This window comes from Amblyraja radiata, chromosome 28 (assembly GCF_010909765.2).
Source record: "Amblyraja radiata isolate CabotCenter1 chromosome 28, sAmbRad1.1.pri, whole genome shotgun sequence".
Lineage (NCBI taxonomy): Eukaryota > Metazoa > Chordata > Chondrichthyes > Rajiformes > Rajidae > Amblyraja > Amblyraja radiata.
This window is the reverse complement of record NC_045983.1, coordinates 15,412,867-15,435,452: the sequence shown is the minus strand read 5'-3', so window position 1 is coordinate 15,435,452 and position 22,586 is coordinate 15,412,867. Positions and strand designations below refer to the sequence as shown.

The following is a 22,586-nucleotide window of genomic DNA, read 5'->3' as shown; positions in this document are numbered from 1 at the left end:
GGCTCTGATCAACAGGTGCAGCACATGAATGATCTCAGTATATTCATGTATGGAAATCAGATTATAATCAAACACTTGGCCCATGTTGACCAACCTGGGTCTCACTGCACACCTGGTACTGCTCCTGACCCTGACACCAGTTGCATACCTTTTCTCATTCCTGACCCTGAGTCCAACCTTACACCTGGCCCCCTATTCTACCCTGATCATAGCTGCTTACCTGCTTAGGTTCCCAGTGCTGAACACTCCCATTGTCCCAGCGTAGACTGCATACCTAGTACTATTCCAGACCTTGACTCTGGATGCACACTTGGCCTTGCTCCTAGCCCCTCTGCACTGCCAATATATCTGGCCCACACACAAAGCCCCATATCTGACCCCCTGGACTTAACCTATTACATTAAGCACACATTATGTCCATGTGGTTATCTAATGCGGTAATCTTTTATGGTGCACTTCACAGACCAAATTTTGTGCCGGTCACCAGGGCGAATTTGGCACAGAGACTCTCACGGCAGCGGCGCAACGCTTCCGACACCTCCGACGGCCCGGGACTCTTGCACTGAGGCTGCTCCATGGCCGGAGCTGAAGCGAGCGACTCGCCAGCCCGGCAAACACTCGCCAGCCTGGCAAACACTCGTAAGCCCCGGCAAACACTTGCCAGCCCTGGCTCCCCATCCGCATCTGTCCCCGCTGCTGTTTCTGGTTCCATCCCTCCCTCAGCCCCGGCTCTCCAACACTCGCGGCCCATGCAGTTGATATGAGATTTGAAATTTAGTTGATGACAGAATTTCTCATGACTGATCGTGAGAAATTTGTGATCAGCGTGAGAGCATGAGAATTTGGCCAAATGCCTGATTCTCATGCTCAATGCGTGAGTGTTGGCAGCCCTGGAACTAGTCACGGCCTCATTATGGTCGCCGCGAATTTTTCAACATGTTGAAAAATTAGCGGCGACTAGAATGAAGCTACCATGGAGAGTAGCGAGGATTCTCGTGCCGTAGGTGGGTCACCAGGAGGTCCTAGTGGGTTGCCAGGAGGTCGAAGGGTCTCGTAGGTTCTTGTAGGTTGTAGCCGGTGCTGACCGGTGAATCTCATTGGGGAAAAAAAGGTAAGCAGTAGTTTTCAGAACCAAGGATAACCGACCGGTAATGTTAAATGTTCGCCGAGCTTCACAGCCGTGCATCTCTGGCTTCTTAACAGTTGTCTCCACTCCTTCTCCCCCCCTTCTCCCCCCCTCCTTTAAAGGACTTATCATACACTGTGCTTAGCCGTCTTAATTACAGCGCCAACCTGTTTATCGCTGTGTGTGAGCTTGGCTTTGCACCGTGTGAATTTGACTCAGACAGCGTGAGTGTGTGTGAGTGTGTGTGAGTGTGAATGTGAGTGTTTTCCACTCTGACAGTCGCCGTTCCAGTTGCCGGTTTTTCAGGCGACTGACGGCAACTTGACAGTCATCTGAAAAACTGCAAAAGTGGGACAGGCCCATAAGCAATTTTTTGAAGCAGATCCAGAAATTAAATGTGAAAGGTAACTTAAATCATTCACACATGCAATAAGACTTTTAGTCACAAATTGACCTCAAAATACACAGCTATTATATCATTTGTATCAAAGCCAGCTTCCAGTCTACAATCATGCAGTCTCCATGATTTGTCCTTTGGGGATGTGAATATACCCCTGAGTCTTGTCTGGAATATGCCCCTGGATTTGGTCAGGATGCTTACCGGCCTGGGCCAATGCACACATTCCTCACAATATCAAGTCTAACCAAATAATCATCCCAGTCATAGCACTTCATCACGTACATCACTGCACTGATATGGAGAGCAGACACACTGCTGTGCAGCATGGAATTCTGGAGGCCATTACACCAGGACCTTGGTACAAACTTTGAACACAGTAAATGTCTGTACTTGGTAGCCACTCAGTTCTGCACCAGTGTGCAAAGCATTTTGATCAGGAGCCACTCACAAAGGATTAGAAGCAGGAACCCTGGCTGACCTCACTCTCATGGTTTCCAAGGTCCCTGCCTTCAATCACATTGCCCAGACTCCAAATATTTCTCTAAAACCAAAAGGAAAAGGGGATAATACCATTCGACACCCCATCTCCTATTATTTATTGATATCGAGATTGATTCTGTACCTCAGCAGAAAGGAAAGTGGGGAATTCTATTAATAAAGGATAAGGTCACTGCTGTGGTGCGGATTGATGTTGGTTGAGAGGCTTAAAACGTATAAATAGTTTTGGTGAAGATAAGAACTAGCAGGGGTAATAAGACTCTGGTGACCTCTGAACAACTTCACTATATGACAGTGCTGATCAAGAAAAATTATGTGTCAACAGCTATCATTGGGAAATTTGTGGAATCCATTATTGAGGTAACAGTAGGGTAACAGTAGCGCATTTAGGCAACTATAAGACAATCAAGTACAGCCAATAAGGTTATATGAAAGGGTAATCATGTTTGACATATTTATTTGAATTCTTTGAGGATGTAACAATGCGGATGAATAATGGTGAACCAGGAGATGTCATGTACTTGGATTTCCAGACAGCAGCTGATAAGGTGCCACATAAAAGATGACAGCATAAGGCAAGAGTAGTTGGAGTTGTTGATGATATATCGACATGGATAGAGAGCGGTTAATAACAGGATAAAGCAAGAAGTAATAAATGGATTATTTTTGGATTGGCAGCCAGTAACTTTATGGTGCCACTCGGATATTGCTTGTGAAGCTTCTACTATTTATAATTTACATTGGTAACTTGGATTTAGGGGCTAAGTATCTAGGAGGAAAATTGCCAGTGGAGAGGAGGGTTTGCACATTGTGAAGAGGACATGAAGACCCTGCAAAAACATATCGATAGGCTTGGTCAAGTGGGCAAGATGCTGGCAGGTGGAGTGTAATGTGGGGCTATTCTGTTAATTCTTCTCTCAGGGGACATTCTGGGCATCTCAGAAATCAATCGTATGAACTTCACAGTACCAGGTTTCTGGCACATGCATCCTTCCATTGATAGGGTGTACAAAATCTTCTGCAAGTATGATGCTACAAAATCAGTATACAACTGCAGCAAGAACAAAATGCTTTCAACCTCTTTCATGACTTATTTTTAATTATGCTTTTGTCCATGCTTGCACCATCTCCTCTAGAATGTGGTCCATTTTTGTCTTAATCTCTCAGGACAATTTTATGTTCAAGACAATTACTGCTTGTATTATTATCCACATGCCACAATTGTATAAGTAGATTGTATTGAATAACAAACAGACAAATGGCTTGTATGTCATGCCATGTGGAGATTCTTGCCTTCGATGGATCAGAGTGACCATCAATTCCAAGAGCAGGACTATTTGGGAGATTAATCAAAATAGTCATCAGCATTGTGAGTTTAGGAAGTAGCTATTTATAGAAACAGAGGGTGAACATTTGTCTGAGATTAGGAAGAACTTGACTCTTTTTCTTCAGAATAATTTCATAAGATTGGTGCCCATCTCAGGTGGAACTCGAAACCAAGAGAACAAAACAAAGCCGCAGCTGCTGTGAGTAACACAGAGCAGTGGGTTAATACCTCAGAAAATACATCATCATCCTTGGCATTCCCCCGAGCCGCGCGGCAGAAGGCTTCCCGCCGAGCCGCGGTTGCGGTCCTGGAATGCAGCCGGAGGCCTTTATCAAAGCCGGATGGCTACGAAGAAGCAAGGACCGGAGCCTCGCGGCTCGGAGTCTGGGCTGGGGCCTTGCAGGCTGGCGGCACAGAGGCCTCAAGAGGGGGCCTGACGGATGAGGATGGACCATGCAGAGTAAGGACGCCGCTGCCGAGGGAAGGAACAAAGGAGGACTCAGCTTGGGGAGACCGCCGTGAACAATGGCGGAAGGGGGAAGAACGCGGAGGAAGAACAAAGGACAATGGAGGACCTGGCTTGGGGGGGTGGGGGGAGGGGAGAAGATCAAAGGTAGATCTGGCGCGGGATACTTTGTAACTTTGTAAGTGCTCTTTATGTGGCGACTATTGCATACTTTGGGTATGCAAGCAAAGAATTTAACTGTGACTTGTCACATGTGATAATAAAGTATTCATTCATTCATTAAAACCAATGGCATAACACTTTTCCCAACCTACATCCTTTACATACCATTACATTTTCAAAATGGAGTCCAGATGAGAATAACAAAATTGATTAACATGATCCTAATAAGAAGAATGATGGTGTCTCTCAGGCTCGATGACTGTTTTGAGATCTACAGTTTACAGAGTGAAGCTATATGTGGCTGTAAGTACATTCTTCTCTGGCACCTGCCTCTGCTAATCACCAAATAACAACTAAAAGCTCTCAAATACAGTATCAACTTGGACAATATCTGCAACATGAGAACTTGTTTCTCTTTCACGGAGCTTAATTACATCAACACATAATCTCATTGCATTTATCAATTATTGATAAACATAAACCTATCCACTTGACACCTTGGGCATTTACACTGCCACACTGGTGGATTTAGATTCCCAAGATACTTCTCTTTAACCTGAATTTTTAAAATTAATTTACAGGGTTTTGAATCGGTGGCAACACCAACAGTTATTGCCTGTCCCTACTTGTTCTCGAAAAGGTTGTGGTGAGCCACCTTCTCAAACTGGTGCCATCCTTCGGGTGAATGTGCTATTGGGGAGGGAGTTCCCCGATTTAGACCTGGTGAAGACAAGGACACTGATATATTTCCAAATCAGGTTGGTGAGGGATATGTAGGGGGGGGAACAAAGTACCTTGCCCTTCTTAAGGCGCTGCTGGAGTAGCTTAGAGTACTGCAGATTTGTGGGCAGTGGACTGAATATTTAGTTAACGATAAACTGCTGGAGGGCTCAGCAGGTCAGGCAGCATCTGTGGAGTGTTTTAGGTCAGCACTTTTCTTCGAGACCGAACATTTAAGATGGTTTGAACCAGTTTGCTTTGTTCTGAGTGGTGTCAAGCTTCCATTTTGTTGCAACTGTGCTCATTGAGTACACTCCATCAAATTCCTCTTGGTGGGACGAGATGATGGAAAGGTTTGGAGGAGGCAGAGGGTGAACCATGGAACACCCATCCTGACCTATTATAGGCATGGTATTTACCAGCACACCACCAAGTTGATAGGAGAGGATCTGTCTATGTTAGTGCTTTAATATCAAAGGTTGCCAATTACACTCACCATAAGCAGCACAGTGATGCAGATGGTCGAGCTGTTGCCTCACAGCGCCAGAGATACGGGCTCGATCCTGACATTGGGTGCTGTCTGTATGGAGTTTGCATGTTCTCCCTATGACCATGTGTGTTTCCTCTGGTTTCATCCCATATCCCAAAGACCTGCTGGTTTGTACATTAATTAGCCTCTGTAAATTGCCCGAGCCTGTAGGTAGGGATGCGAAAGTGGGATAACAGAGCTGGTGTGAACGGGTGATCAATGTTCAGTGTGGACTCAGTGGGCTGAAGGCGTTTCCATGTTGTATCTGTAAACTATATGAAAATGGACCAAGAGCAGGTATAGAAGAACATCCTTTGACTATGAATTCTATTCAGTGTGAATTTTTAGAACGACCATGGATATTTAGGGTGTATAAGCAAGTATAAGTGCACTAGCGAAGTGATGAAAGATTAATTTCAAACTTTGGTTTGCTCACTATTGAAGGGTTCTACAAGTCGCTGCATCAAAAAGGCACTCAGCATCATCAGACACCCACACCACCCTGCCCACTCACTTCTCTCCTGCCATTGGGAATGGCTATAGGAGCTTGAAAACTGTAACATCCAGGTTGAGGAGCAGCTTCTGCCCTACAACCTTCATGCTATTAGACACTACAACCTCCAAAAAAGCTCTTAACTACATAGACTTGCATGCCTTATTTTAGTATTTTATTATGTTTTACTTCACTGCAAGAGGAAGGCTAAGAGATGAGAGGTTTAAGCACTTTTGAGTGTTTTGATAAACTAAATGTCTATTCCATCTGTATGGGGAGCCTAAAATATGGGTCATTAATTTAAAATGGTCGGAGAGAGAGAGGCATTCCACAGCAGAAATGTTGACTGAAGAATGTTTTAACAGAGGCTTTGGTTGAGGCATCACACTGTATCTTTTAAAAGAGTATGGAATAAATACTGGAAGTGGAGCAAGACCTGGAGATAATGGTGGATGAAGGGTGGGTGAGACTAATAAGATGAATTCTCCCTTCCTACAGCACAATGACGCTGTGGCAATGGCCTCCTCCTGTGCTGTGGACCCATGGTCAGCAGCAGTGTGATACCCGAGTAATCACTCTAGTCAGACAGACAGGAAATGTGATTTGGTTGCAAATTGGCAAAGAAATGCAACTCTGCAGCTGTAACATCTCAGGCAGTTAAACTGCAGAGTATTTATTACCCTTTCTATTTCATTAAACCGCTGAACTCAGTGGAGGAGAATCTCGGTGATGCCCTAGGATTGCGACAGCTCTAACCCATACAGGATATAAAAGGTATCCTGGCTGCAAAACCAAAGAAAGCAGCCTCAGGGCTAGGCTTTAAAATGTAAATGGTCATCAAGGCCCTGGCACCACTGCCATATCCTTTTTTTAAATTTGAAACTAAAAAAAAGTTTCAAAAAGATGATAATCAACATTTTGGATAATCGTGGTAGCAGATGGTGTATTGTCTCCTGAGTCCGTGGAAAATAAAAAGATAATGCTCTCTGTGGTAAAGAGTTGTGAGTATACTCTTGCTTACCATGCAGTGACATTGCTAACATAATGTTCACTGGAGAGGGACGTGCCTCTCCTGCTTCCAGCACTTTAAATTAAGTCGTGTGCATCCAGGACACAACTTTTCGAGGCTGCGAGCCTTTGCTGGTACAGTTGCAGCAGATGTAGAGCTCACTAAATCAACAATGTCATTTACTATTTCCTCGCCATGGTGCATACACCACCACATCCCTTTAAATGTGGATATGTATTTCAACCAACAGATAATGAAACACTGTGAGAAAAGGGGAACTGGTCACTAGGATCACTAAGAACCAACAACAATATTGTAACCCTGGAGACACAAGAGATTGCAGATGCTGGAACCTCAAGCAAAAACAAAGTGTTGGAGGAACTCAGCACGTCAGGCAGCATCTGTGGAGGGAAATGGACAGGCAAGGTTTTGGGTTGGGACTCTTTGGATCATTTGCACAGGTTCAATGCTGGCCTCAGGTGCTGCGTACAATTTGCACATTCGCCCTGAAACAATGTGGGTTTCCTCTCACATCCCAAAGACCTGCTGGTTTATAGAGTGATACAGTTGGACAGGGTGACAACAGGCCCTTAGGTCCAACTTGTTCATGCTGACCAACTTGTCTATCTGAGCTATTTCCATTTGTCTGTGTTTGGGCCACATCCTTCCAAATCTGTCCTATCCATGAACCTGTCCAAATGACTTGTTCATTTATAACATGATGTCCCAACTGCCATATTCAAAGCCCTGACCGATGAAGGCAAGTGTACCAAACTCCTCTATCAGCACCTGTATCTCCACTCTCAGGGAACTATGTAGGTTTGCCTTGGCCAATGAATCTAAAGAGCCCCTGCGTCTTTCTGTTCTCCAGGGCCTACCATTTACTGTGCAAATCCTGCCTGGTTTAATTTACCAAAATGAAACACCTCACACTTGTCCAAGTCAAATTCCATCTGCCATTTTTTAGTTTGTAGGTTTATTGGCTACTCTAAATATTACGCCTAGTATTGGTGGGAATGTATGAGAAGCTTGGTTACAGGTACGTGTGAGAGAATGGGATTAATGAGATTACTCCGAAAGCTAGTACTGACTGGATGGGCTGAAAGGCTGGATGGAAAATGAAAACAAAAGATATAGCAACTATGTCTTTTTGACCCCTTATACCTGCTCCATCATTTAGTACGGCAATGGGTGACTTTTACCTCATGTTCCAGCAGTGACCCTATTTCTCATGATGCCTTAATACCTAAAAATCACTTCTTGTCTTGAATATACTTGTGGCTGTGTCTCCATCAGTGCTCTAGACCTCTATAGATCCATTTTCTCTTGTACGATATTGTTCACTCCCAATAAAGCAATGGTCAATACAGGCAAACTGGCTCAGAGTAATGCCCCTGTCCCACTTAGGAAACCTGAACGGAAACCTCTGGAGACTTTGCGCCCCACCCAAGGTTTCCGTGCAGTTCCCGGAGGTTTTTGTCAGTCTCCCTACCTGCTACCTCCGGCAACCACCTGCAACCTCCGGGTGGGGTGCAAAGTCTCCAGAGGTTTTCGTTCAGGTTTCCTAAGTGGGATAAGGGCATAACACTTTGATACTTGACAATAACATTAGAGCATTAGATGCACACTTGTACCTGATTCACTAAAGAGTTAAACAGTGTGGCATGTTATTTTGTTGGGACTCTTGGGCAATTATTTAAAACTGCAGTATTAAGTTACATTTATTGCCTGTTTAAGCCCCCTGCCCCACCCATAGAAACTGCCTCCACCACACTGCCTGGAGTGATACTGACTGGCCTTCAGCCAATCATAACAGAAGATCATAGTCTCCTCAGCAAAGAATGCTTTATATGTCATGTCATCTGCTTATGGTGTCTCACATTTCACCATCGGTCACACAGCACAATATGGCAGAAGCCTCTGACTGCCCGGAGAAGCACTTAGAAAAAAAAGTCTGGCAACGCTTTGGCAATGGGCCAAAAGACCAGGTGTGAGAGAAACTGAACTGGATAATTGCTTGTCACTTCTTTGCTACCAAAAATGGAACAAGGCTATGTATAAAGCAAACATTAATCTTGCAATACCGTGTGATGTTAAATTCCTTCTAATCACCTTCATCAATCCTTCAACACACTTCCTACGAAACCAATCCCCACCTAACCATCACTTCCCCTCAAAAACCCAATTTCCTCCTTTCCTCGCTCGTCATTGAGGTACAGTTTGGCAACCAACAGCAGGCCCCTGGGGTAACAGCCTGCTCTGGGGGTAGTAATGTGCTATGTTTCTGAGTGCAACAGGCACAAATTAGAAAATTTCAGAAATGCCAAAAGAAAGTCAATACATCAGAACAAGACGGCACAGTGGCATCACGGTACAGTTGCTGCCTTACAGCGCTACAAACCCGGGTTCAATCCTCACCACGGGTGCTGTCCAAAGATATACAAGTTCGTAGGTTAATAGGCTTCTGTAAATTGTCCCTAGTGTGTAGGACAGTGCTAAACGTATGGGGTGATCGCTGGTTGGCATGGGCTCGGTGGGCTGAAGGGCCTGTTTCCACGCTGTATCTCTGAAGTCTGAAGTAAAGTCTAAAGTAAAGATTATCCGAGACCATGAAGGGTGAGTACAGGTGTGATGACAGGAGTTGTCTGACCATACTGAAGAAGAGCACACAACAGACCTGTCAAGTAGGCAACCACTAGGTTTCCCAGAACATTTGCACACAAAGTGAGGGAATTGTGTGGGAACAAAATGATTTCATACACACTGTGTCAGCATCAAGCACTTCCATGCTGCAATATATCCAGAGTGCCCAACTCTCAGGAGAGCATCTACTGCTGCATTTGGAGCCAAGAGCTGGGTACACACTGCCGTCCTTGGATCTGTGAACAACTGAGCCACAACCTTGGCCCAAACATACATTCTGATAACGTTTCATACATAACATTCCCTCACACATATTTATGGTAATAGTCTTGAGATTGTGAGAATGAATGAGTAATCTTGAGGACACAACTTCAAATCTCACTGAATCTAATAAAGTAGGAACGTTGTTGAATCAACAGCATTATGAATTTGGGATCCTTGCTGCTTCACATATCGGAAAGTAGATGGAGTCTGAAGAAGGGTCTCGACCCGAAACATCACCCATTCCTTCCCTCCAGAGATGCTGCCTCACCCGCTGAGTTACCCCAGCATTTTGTGTCTACCCTGGAGATCCTGATTGCTGTATAACATCAATGAAGAAAATGGCATCAACCCAATTGGTTAACTATTATGTAACATTACTTCAGAAAGCTTGACACATGGATTACCAAACTCTTCCTGCTCTGAATATACTATATAATAGAGGCCCCTCCATTCTCCCCAGCCTCCTATCCTTTTGCTGAAGCCTAATTTGCCATTTTATGTTACGTAATGTTTCAACTCTACACATGATTAGTCAGTATTGACCAAACTATAATTTGATTTGAAATTAAAGAACAGCATCTGCTGGAAATCTGAAATGAAAATGGAAAATTCTGGGATACTCAACAGGTCAGGCAGCACTTGTGAAGAAAGCAAAGTTAACAATTCAGGTCAATGATCGATCATGTTGAATATTGACAAATCAGTAATCTGAGTAGTTAACGCTGACCAGCCAGTAATGTTCTGAGCCTCATCTGATCCCAGAAACAGGAGACAATTAAAATCTAAGGCCTAATTTTTCCATAGTCTAGAGAGATTGCTAACAAATTCAGAACAATTGTGTTGCAGGCCAGTACCTATTGAGAACCAGACAAAGAAAGCACAAATTTGCAGGCAGCAGGGTTTTATTTGTTAGCACACAACGAATGTGAACTCAAGCTCCAGAGATGAAATAATACAGCACCGATTTCCCCCCTTGTACGGGTTACAACACAATACCAAACAGAGGAGCTGAACTAAGCTGGAGGCTGCCTTACAAGATTCTACGTCAAGAAGGCTCTGCACCTACATTACTGCAGGCTAAGCAACAAAGATCTCCAATACAAATACATCTGCCAAAGCGTAGCAGGGCAAGTCCAGAGTTTGACAAGGATGCACCAGTGTACATAATCCACACACCTAAACCGACTTAATGCTGGAGCACGCAAACGTGGAACAAATGTCACTGGGAGAATGTCGAGGAAACAGTGATCATAATATCATTAGATATACAATAACTATACAAAAGGACACATACCACTTCAAGATAAAAATTAAATTGGAGAATGGCCAATTTCAATTGATGAGAACAGATTTGGCTTGGAGAAATTGGAATAAAAACTTGGCAGGCAAAACTGCAATTAAATAAGAGGCCTATGCAGCACAGGATCAGGCCCTTCAGCCCACCAAAGCGGTGCTGACGATGATGCCAACCTAACTAATCCCATCTGCCTGCACATTTTCTATATCCCTCCATTACCTTCCTGTTCATATATCTGTCCAAAGGTCTCTAAAACATTACTGTTGTAGATGCTTTCCAGGAAATTACCACACTCAGTGCAAAAAAACTTGCCTCAAATTTCATCTACACTTCAAGCTGCCTCGGCAAGGCCACCAGCATAATCAAAGACCAGTCTCACCCTGTTCACTCCCTCGTCTCCCCTCTCCCATCAGTCAATGGGTACAGAAGTTTGAAAACTAGATTCAGGGACAGTTTCTTCTCAGCTGTTAACAGGCAACAGAACCATCCTCTCACCAGCTAGAGTGCAGTCCTGACCACCCATCTACCACATTGGAGAGCTTTTAACTATTTTTAATCAGACTTTATTTTGCACTAAATGTTATACCCCTTATCCTGTACCTGTACACTGCTTGATTGTAAACATGTATGGTCTTTTCATTGACTGGATAGCATGCAACAAAATGCTTTTTACTACACCTTGGTACATGTGACAACAATAAAACTAAATTAAATTAAATAAAATCTCTTTTAAACTTTACCTCTCTCATCTTAAAGCTATGCCCTCTAGTAATTGACATTTCCACCCTGATAAAAAGGTTGTCTATGGTTCTCATAATTTATCATGTTGACCCCTTCAATCTCTGAGGCTCAACAAGAGAAAATAAATCCAGATTTGTCCAATCTCTCCATTAGCCTGTACACTCCAATCCAGCCAACATCCTGGTGAACCTCTCTGCCCTCTCTCAAAAGCCACCACACCCTTCTTATTGTGGCAATCAAAACTGCACACAATACTACAAAAGTGCCCTAACTAAAGTTTTATACATGACTTTCCAACTTTCATGGAGAGACAACAGAATTTACAAGCAGACATTAGAATGTGGAGAAACAAAAAACTGCTGGACGAACTCAGCTGGTCAGTGGAGGCAAAGGGCTGGACAATGTTTCAGCTTATGACCCCCTACATCAGGACTGAGAGAGTCAGGGGAAAATGGTGAGTGGGGGATGATGAGCAGAAGGGGGAGTTTAGAGGCAGAGGCTGGTGGCAGATAGATAGTAACAGATAAGGAACCTAACAACTTCACCTTTGATTTTTCCCAGTTTCTAGAAATTAAAATGTGTAGCCATGGGCATTCACAGAAGCTCCAGCTTTTCATTGGCTATGAGATACAGTCCTCCCATGTCTTTCTCTGCTACATCGACAACTGCATTGGCGCTGCTTCCTACACTTGTGCAGAACTCACCAATTTTATCACCTTCACTACTGATTTCTACTCTGCCCTGAAATTCATTGCACCAATTCTGACAGTTCCTTCATTTGTTATATCTCTCCGTCTCCAACTCAGGAAACAAGCGGATCCACCGATAGCTACGGTAAACCCACTGACTCACAGCTATCTCTATCACCCGTCCTACCACCCTGTCTCCTGTAAGGCCGTCACCTTTTCTCTAAGTTTCTCCATATGTTTTCAACATGAGGCTTTCCGTTCAAGAGTTCTGAAAAGTCCTTTTTCAGTAAACATGGCTCCCCCCTCCTGCCAGTTACTGGAACCCCTAATTCGCATTTCCTCAATTTCTTGGACGTCTGCTCTCACTCTCTCCTTCGAAAAAGAACAGATAAAAAATGTTTAGACCTCTCCTTTCACCCCACCCGTCACTCCATCCAGCACATCATACTTCACCATTTCCGCCAGCTGCAACGTGATCCCACCACCAGCTATATTTTCCCATGATCCCCCTTTCTGCTTTCCTTAGTTACTTTTCTTTCCATGACTCCCTGATGCATTCAACCCTCCTCGCCCATTCCTCCCTGTCTCCTAGCACTTTCTCCTGTAACTGTAGGAAGTCCAATACCTACACCTTCTCCTTCACTACCATCTGGAGACCAGAAAACACCCCTTCCAGGTGAGACAGAGATTTACGTGCACCTCCTCAAACCTGATCCATTGCATTCAGTGTGCACAACGTGGCCTTCTCTACATTGGTGATTCCAAGAGTAGACTAGGTGGCCATTTTGCGGTGCTCCTGTGCTCTTGCTTTACAGCCATCTTGAGTTTCTGGTGCATGCCAATTTAACCACATTCCCACGTAGCTCCAGACTCAGTCTAGCCTCATTCCAAACATGGGCAATTAAGGCTTATTCCTGGCAAGAAGTGAGATTGACTGTCCTGGCTATCAAAACAGTATTTGTGCCATCAAGGTCACCTGGAGATCTGAAGTCAATGCTGCCTGGAGTCATTCGCAATACAAAGGAAGACGTTAATGGCTTTGGTTCCTGTAAATTCAGACTTAGGTCGTCACTTAGGTCATCCTCAGAGCTGTATCATAGCCCCAATCCCTACTACCAAGGATAACAGTTGGCAGCGCATGGAAGAAACACCACTACCTCAGGTTTCCCTCCAATCTACCCACTAACCAAGCTTGGAAATTAATTTAGAGATACAGTGCGGAAACAGGCCCTTCGGCCCACCTAGTCCATGCTGACCAGTGATCCGCGCACATTAACACTATCCTACACTCTATGGATATTTATATACATTTATACCAAGCCAATTAACCTACAAACCTATACGTCTTTAGAGTGTGGGAGGAAACTGAAGATCTCGGAGAAAACCCATAGAGGTCACGGCCAGGACGTACAAACTCTGTACGGACGGCACCTGTAGTCAGGATTGAACACGGGTTTTTGGCGCTGTAAGGCAGCAACTCTACCGCTGCGCCACCGTGCCACCCAAACAAATATGTTGCATTCCTTCATTTTCTCTAGTTCCAAATCATGAAACTTTCAATGCCAGTATCAGGCTGTAGTGCACAGACTGCAATTGTTCCCAGCACTTTCTCAAGAGCCATAAGGAGTGGTAATAAATGCTGGCCCTGCACCTGTGTCTACATCCTCATCATGAATTCGAACTAACCGCCGTTGGGGTAAAAGAGCATGGATATAAAATCGTGGGACACTGATATGCATCCTGAGAGAAACCACAGACTGCAATGATGGCGGCATTGTAAATGTTGGAACTTCGAGTTTCACTTTTCATGCAGAAATCACCAAATACAGACAGACAGGCTGGGTGCTCAATTTCCTCTTACATTGCATTGAAGAACATATTGGGGCAGGTTCAGGGTTTGCGTGTTGGTGATAGCCTAATCTCCAGATGATTGCAAGGCCTGTTAAAAAAACTCACATCATGACTGCACATACCTTTTTTCTTTCATTTAAAAGTCTTGATTTACTTCCTGTTTATTCTCATCAGAAGCCTGGACTAGTAACCAGTGCCCCCCCCCCCCCCCCTCCCTTCGAAAAAACGAATTAACAGAATTGTTTTAATTTCTCATTTAACACACTTTGAACACCTGCAATCACACAGGGGTGAGGGCACAGCCATTGAACAGCCTGTACTTCACAACGCATCACCAATGGAAGGGAATCTGCATTCCAATTCACCACGTAGTGCCAACATCTCAAAAGCACATGCAAGGATTTAAGCCTAGTGTTGTAGCTGTTATTTTGCCAAATGCATGAGGCAGTTTCTATAAAGCAGACAGCAATAATTTCCAGTTAACATGTCCACTGGTCGTTTCATTGAGTGAGGAATATCAGGCAGTCCACCAGGGGGATTTCACGTTCCCTTTTAAATTATGCCATGCATATTTTACTTCTATCTAACCCATTGGAATGAGCAACTGCAATTTAACAAGTCACGATGTTGGAGTTGTCCTTCAAGCGTCATACTTGATTAAGTCGTGAAATCTTGATCCGCGGCTTAAAGTTATAAACTTGTTGTTCCGAGGACTGTCTGCTCCCAAATGAAAGGCAGTAACACTTGCTGCCCACCAAGGAGTAATATATGCATCATGCTTTAAGGAGTCTGTACAGTCCGCATTCTGTCGTGTGCACGGCCTTCGATAACAGGAACTGCAATTGGTGGTGTTCCCGTGCACCTGCTGTCTTCACAACTCGCCCATTATGTTAACAACTCACCTGATGTTATGTGCCGGGTTTGCGAGTTGCTGTCAAAGTAGCCTGAGCAAGTAACAATGCATTTTGTAGAGGGTACATAATATAGCCACTGTGCTCTGGTGAAAGGAATGAATGCTTAGGGTTGTGGATAGAAGACAATCAGATGGACTACTTTGCCTTAGATGATAGAACATAGAACAGTGCAGCACAAGAACGTGGCCTTCAGCCCACAATGTCTGAGCCGGACATGACGCTAAAACCAACTCTAATCTGAGGAAACTTGCCCCGCACATCTCCTTTAATCTTTGCCCTTCTAACCTTAAAGCTATGCCCTGTAGCATTTGTGTTTTCCATCCTGGGAAAAGGCTTTGATTGTCTACCCTTCCTATAGTGTAGCAGCCAGTACTGCACACAATGTGACCTGCTCCTGATGTACTGTATACCTGAAATCACATCATCCTTTCGAACTCGACAATGAGAATTTGATGATAGGAACTGATTCCGCAACTGATTCCCAGGCTCAATCATTGTAATCACACACTGCTCAATCTGAGAATTTACACAAAGACCAGGTACCTTACTCCGTGAACCTTGGAGAAAAGATGTAATCAGCCGTTTGCAATTGTCTGCTTCTTGCCGGGGTCGAGTACCACAGGAATGGTCAACAGATGGGAACCTTGGCAGGCAGTCACAGCAGGATGATCATCAGAGGACAATCATAGCTGAGGCACACACTGGTCCAGCCCACACATTATTACAAAGCTCACAAACACACAAAAATCGCATGCACATGTACACGATATTTATCAGGGATGATGTGATGGCAATCAAGATTGTTTGCCTCAATGATTTATAGCAGCAAAACTGAGTGTGCCTTCTACTTACCCAGATAAGGGAACCTGGCAGGAGCATGGGGTTAAGAGGGAAAGATTGATCAGCCATGATTGAATGGCGGAGTTGACTTGATGGACCAATTGACCTAATTCTGCTCCTATCACATGAATTTATGAGTTTGAGCTGAGATTACCGTAATCTCAAAGGCTTTGTGTCAAGTCAGACAATGCACTTAGCTGGAGGCACATGTTGTTATGTAACTACAAACTGAGTCTGCAAATAAGTGCAAGTTTCACCAATCAGAGGTCCAGGAGGACAGTGACCTGACTACTAATCTGGTCGAGTCCCTATCACATTGCCGAGTGCACAGGATAAAAGTGGCTGCCACTTCTTAAATCAAAAAGAGGAACTGGGATATCTACTGTAAGCAAATATTTTTTTTCTAGATTCTAACAGAATATTCAAGGTCAATGTTTCAAAACAATTCCAAGTTCAGCTTGTGGCACTATGTTGCCTGCTGGTACACCCAGGCTCTGTTACAGCTTGAGGAATAGCATGGCTTCTGCATTTTTAAGAGGGCAGATTCAGAGAAGTCAAGTCTCAGGGAAGACTGCCCTGGAAGCACATGCTACCAACCTTGGAACAGTGATTCAGTGCTGCGTACCTGCTGGGCTGAATGCCGTGGCTCTACAATCCACAGCTAACTTTTTCCCATAGAGCAGATCATTCCAAACCAGACTTATTCTACATCTTATTCATGCCAAAACATCTTCTGAGTTTACAGAGCTCACACACATTTTTTGTTCTCAGTATTGTTTTCTGATCCAGGCAGGCCCTGGAACATTTAGTGTCAGGAGACTAAGAATGAAGGGTCAGCATTTCTTCGCCACTCACTAACACGCCAGCTCTCCTGAAGGTCTAGACTCCTCTTCAGGGTCCAAGATGAACAAGTGTATTTTGGCACCTCTAGGAAGTAGCTAGTGAGAGTTGGCGTGATCTTCTATCAAGGGGGCATCATAGTTGAGTCATGTACATATACACACAGACAGCAATCAGAACTGGTGACTGAGTTTCTCATAATGATCACAAGGCTCATTCTAATATCTCACCACCATCCTAGCTCGCCGTTTCATCACAAAATCAAATCAAGATCTGCATGGCTTTGACATTCACTGCCTCCATCAGCCAGGCACCCACTTGCATAATAAGATAACTAGAGTGGGGAAAACAATCTAAGATGTCTAAATAGCTTCAAACTGCATCGATGGGGAATGATCCAGCAAGGACAGCAGCACTCACGGTGCAACCAGGGTGCTTGACGGTGGGTGGCTGAAGGATCACGGGGAATGCAGTACTTTATTGTGGAACCACTTACCTGTGTTTGGAATCATTCAGATGGTCTGTACTTCTCATATTATTTACAAAGCAACACATTTAATTGCTGAAGTCAATCAATAAGATGCAGCAATTTAGCTGCTGATCGTTTTTACGGAGTAGGAGGTAACAAGAGAGACAGGTCGTGATTCAGCCCTGAGCCTAAAGGAAATCAGTCTCTGGGACTGTGATGTTAGCGCAGGGTTGCTGGATGACTGCCCAGTGCAGAGCTGTGGCAGGACCTGACATCCCACATTTGGAGGAATGCAGGGTGGCCAACACAAGCTATTTAGACAAGGAGGGAATGAAGTGTATACAAAGGCATGCCACAGGACGCACGCTACAGGAAGAGGTGCTTTTCACGACACTGGCGCAGCAGAGGCAGATGTCAGATGTTGAGGTCACTGTTTTCCCTTTACACCCTCACTGACTTAATCACATTCTGTTTAAAAAAAGCCTTCCCAGGAACAAGAGTTTACAGTGTGCCCCCCGGCTGACCTTATCTGCGGCTGTCTCCACGTAGCATGGGTCCTGAGGGGCAGCCAGGAGAGGAACAAAGCCTGAGAGGATCTTGTCCTCGTCCAGAACAAGCAGGGTGAGGTCCTCATCCGGGTCCTTGTACAGTGGTGCCTCTGACTGGTTGACAGCTGTGAAAATGTTGCAGAATTCTGCCAGCATGGCCCACACATCGATGGCAATTCTGAGCAGAGGAAATTCAACAGAAAGAAACAAGAGCCAAAGGTTAGGTCACTAGGGAAAAGAAAACGATGCTCAGCAAAGTGTTTTAGGATGTAAAGACATTGTTAATAATAAAACATTCATTCGGAACTAGAAAAACAGATGATGTTTTTATTAAGTCAGCGCAAGAACAGTTCCGGATTTTGGTCTCAAACGATTACCCAATTAGGAAAAAAGAAACAGATGCAGGTGTTGTGACTTTGAGACTTCGACACTCCTATTCCAATTAGCATTCACCCGGTTTTCAATAGATACCCAATGTTTTTTACACCCCATTACCCTGCAAATTAAGGGTTTCCCTGAAAACGTGGCTCCATCACGAAGTGCCAGTACGCCTGCATGCACTCTGCCTATGATGCACCGTGTTCAGATATTGAGACTGATTTTTAGCACAGGGTGTTTCAAACAAGTCAGAGGTTTCTGATACATTCCCAGCATTCCTTGTGAACACACAGATGACCTGGGGTGCTCCTGCAAATACAGGATCATTTTTAGAGTTACCTGCACACACCAACACGCATCATGGGACACCGGTAAACACTGACACACCCAATAAGACTACCCAGAAAGCACTTACACACACTACTGAACCCCCCCCCCCCAGCAAATACCAACGCACCCCATAGGGCACCGGTAAACATTGACACGCCCATGGGTCCCCTTGGTAAACATTAGCACATACTAAAACCCTCGTGTAAGCACCGATCCACACCACTGGACCTCTGTCAAACACTGATTCACCCAGGGGAGTCCCTGGTAAACACCGACATACACCACGGTGTCCCTGGAGAACGCGATGCGCACCACAGGACCATCAGTAAACAACGACTCGCACCACAGGACCCTCAGTAAACACCGGCTCACACCACAGGACCAGTGGTAAACACCAGCTCACACTAGAGAACCACTGGTAAACACCGGCTTACATCAGAGGACCACTGGAAAACACCGACTCACTCCGCAGGACCCCCAGTAAACACGGACTTGCACCACAGGACTACTGACAAAAACGGACACACATCAAGGGACCCCGGCAAACAATATCAACTACCACACTAACAATCCAGTAAACACTTAAACGCATGGGATCCCCCTGCAACACTGACATGCACCCTGAGGATCCTGCTTCCCCCCCCCCCCCCATCAAATATAAGCAAAAACCAAAGTCACAACCCTTGCAAACACTAACACCCACCCAAGAACTCTGTAAACATGGGCACAACCCTGGGAGTGCCAGTAAATACCGACACCCACCACGGGACTACCCCACAAACACCGTCACCCATTAGACAGGCTCTCATGGATTGGCTGTGACCACCAACACTATTTTAGGGTGAACCGAGATTGCTGCCTGCGTGTGGGATCCAGAGTTATTACTGAAACATTGCATCTACAGACACACAATGGCTAAGTGAGCAACCACACTGGCCTCTCTCAGGACCCCCTCCTGGCGATGTGAACGCAGATGGGCATGAGGGAGGGATGTAATTACTGCTGAAGGCAGCACACCCTGGTATTTTCGTAGATTAATTTCACAACCTTCCAGATTCTACACCCACATTTAACTGCCTCATCCTGCTGTTTCACTTTAAATCTAAAATCCTTTGATAAAATGGAGAAAGGAGTAAAGATTGATTTTTTTTTAAATCGCCGTTCCATGAGGAAAATGGATCACCTTCAAGTCCCAGGGGAATTTTGCCCCAAAACAACTTTGAGTGAGCCACTCCTGCTAGGTGTGTTTGTACATGCCAGCAAACAGGGAGTGACAGCACCCTGTGGGAATAACTCCAGGCCAAGAACAACAAACTCCTTCACTTTGGTCTCTCAAACCTCAACACCCAACCGAAAGAGACGCTGCTGCAAGTTCCCACATGCAAAATTGTCTCATATCTTCCAAAACGGAGTTAAGTTTCTCCACAAAATGATTCCTCTTTTTTCCCCCTCAATTGTCCACCACAATTTCTCCTGTCATCTCCTGTCTCCTGGCCATCTGTTCACTGGAATCCACTTCCGAAAGGTATGGATTTCCCCAGGAGTCCAGTCTCCAAAGGTGCCGACAAATCCCTGGGGAACCGTCCTGAAGGTACCAACTCTCCCTGGGGTACAGTCCCTGAAGATGCCAACACTGGCGGTGTACAGTGTGGCCCTGTTCCTTTACTCTTCTCCTTCAACTCATCTCACCCCTCTCTATTCCGAGTTCCCCATTTCCCTTATAACCCCTCTTTCCACTGTCCTCTTCCACCCATAATCCTCCCTCCGGCTTTACACTTCACTCCTCTTTTTGTTTCATTGTGTGGCAAAATCTCCAGTCATCCATCAATAACCTCTCTCACCATATCCACCAGTTGTGGTCGCCAGTTTTTATCCAACCCCTACCTCTCTTTACCAGCTTTTTCCCATTCACGCCATCAGTCTGAAGAGTCCTTATGGGCCTGTCCCACTTACGCGATTATTTTCGGCGACTTGCCGGCACCCGTCATAGCCGCAGCAGGTCGCCGAAAATTTTCAACATGTTGAAAATCCAGCGCCGACCAGAACAAGGTACAACTCTTTGGGCGACTACTCACGACCATACAGGCTTCACCAGGGTGTCGTCTGTATGGTCGTGAGTCATCTCCTCAGTCGCCCAGAGTCGTAGCGTCTTTCTGGTCGCCGCTGAATTTTCAACAAGTTGAACATTTTTGGCGACCTGCAACAACCTATGACGGGTGCCGGCAGTCGCTGAAAAAGTTGCGTAAGTGGGACAGGCCCATAACCCAAAATGTCGTATGTCCATTTCCCTCCAAAGATATAGCCTGATCTGCTGTTCCTGCAGCACTTTCTTTTGACTCAAGATGCTAGCAGCTGCAGTCTCATGTTGCTAATAGCCCCATGTTTACTTTGAATGAGCTCTCCAACTAGATTCCCTCTCATGCTCTTCACTGATCACCCTCTTCATTTAATTTTCCTGCAATTTACCCGATTTCCTTTTGAGAATTCTTGTTGATTCCAGGTGCACTGCCCTTACCAACAATATCATCAAAAATTGTTGCAAAAGCTATTCTTATTTTCCTTCCACTTTTGTCACATCTTAATTCTGTGCCCTCTGCTGACCAAACCACATACCCTTGAAGATGCCAACTTTCCTTAGCTTTTCAATCAAACCTTGAAAGATTTTGATTATTTCTGTTAAATTCCGAGGAGACACGTGTGAGGGCCGCCTGGACCTACCTGATCTACCGGCTGCCAAACACTTTAATTCCTGTTCCCATTCCCACACTGACTTTTCTGTCTCAGGTCTCCTCCACTGCCAGTGAGGCAAAACGCAAATTGGAGGAACAACATCTCATATTTCGCTTGGGCAGCTTACAACCCAATGGTATGAATCTTGATTTCTCTAACTTCAAGTGACCCTTGCATTCCCTCTCTGCCGATGCGCCCCCCCCCACCCCCCACCCCCCTCACGTCTCGCTGTCACTGTCTCGCAATACATGTCACTGTCTCGCAATACCACCCCGTCCTCTCCCACATAGCTCTATATGTCCATCAATCTCTCTTTACCTGGTTTCACCTATCACTTTGCTGGCCCTTGCTTCCCTCTCACCACTATTTTTTTCTCTCAGTCCTGATGCAAGGTCTCGATCCCAAACATCAACCATCCCTCTACCTCCACAGATGCTGCTTGAATCCCTGAGTTGTTCCAGTAGTTTGCTTTTTGCTCCAGTAAACAATCTATCCTGTCTGGCAAACAAAATTGTGCATAGCATAATCACACAGAAATGCAGGGAGTTCTCCTGGTCAATTTATGAACTGTCATCAACACACGAATTATGTGGTCATTTATCTCATTTCTGCTACACTTCTCACAAGTAGCGTGAATTATTTTAGATCACCACAGGGTCATGAAAAGCTTTGGAAACATGCAAGTTCACTTTCTTCTTTCTAAGTTGATATAGTTCCTCTGGTGCCTCCTCATCTTTATTAAAACCTGTGTCTGCTGCGCATTCTACATCGGGAAAAATGCAAAGCCTGCATCTTGAACACAGCATACTCCTAACCACATTTCACTTAACCACGGTGGCAATTTTTTTTTTTTTTTAAATAGGCAGTTTTTGGATGAGAGAAAGCTTCCAACAAACTTTAGTTTCTGTAAGAAGTTATTTTTTACTTTCTTTAAACTGTGATGTAATGGGAACCAGAGCTGCATTTGGCCGCCAGCTGCTTTAAGGAAAGTGTTTACAGGGTTAAAAGCACAAACACAGAACTTTACATGACCCCAAAGCAAAAAAGAAAAAAAGAGAGAAGAAAGGAATGATGTATTGCACTGGTCTTAAAGAGTTTATCCAAAGCTGGCTGGGTAGACAACAGACGGATGTGATATGGCTCGAGTCTAGTATTCCAGCCTCTCTACTCGCTTGCCCATGAGACGCTCCAGGCTCTGCTCGCCTCCTCCCTGTGCCCCTCTGTTGACTCTAGATCCTTACGAGCCAAAGCCATTACACGAGTTAAGTCACATACAACCCATGGGCGGCTGCCAAGAAACACCATTCTATAGCTGCGAGGCA

The 22,586-nt window shown here is 44.9% G+C and overlaps 1 protein-coding gene across 1 annotated transcript in view; it reads right to left on the bottom strand.

The window, feature by feature from the left end:
- Positions 1–22,586, bottom strand: part of smg6 (SMG6 nonsense mediated mRNA decay factor) — a 293,373-nt gene that overhangs the window by 117,064 nt on the left and 153,723 nt on the right. Inside the window, exon 13 of the mRNA XM_033045897.1 lies at positions 17,803–18,004. Coding sequence (XP_032901788.1) covers positions 17,803–18,004 — 202 coding nt within the window. The remainder of the gene's footprint in view (positions 1–17,802; positions 18,005–22,586) is intronic.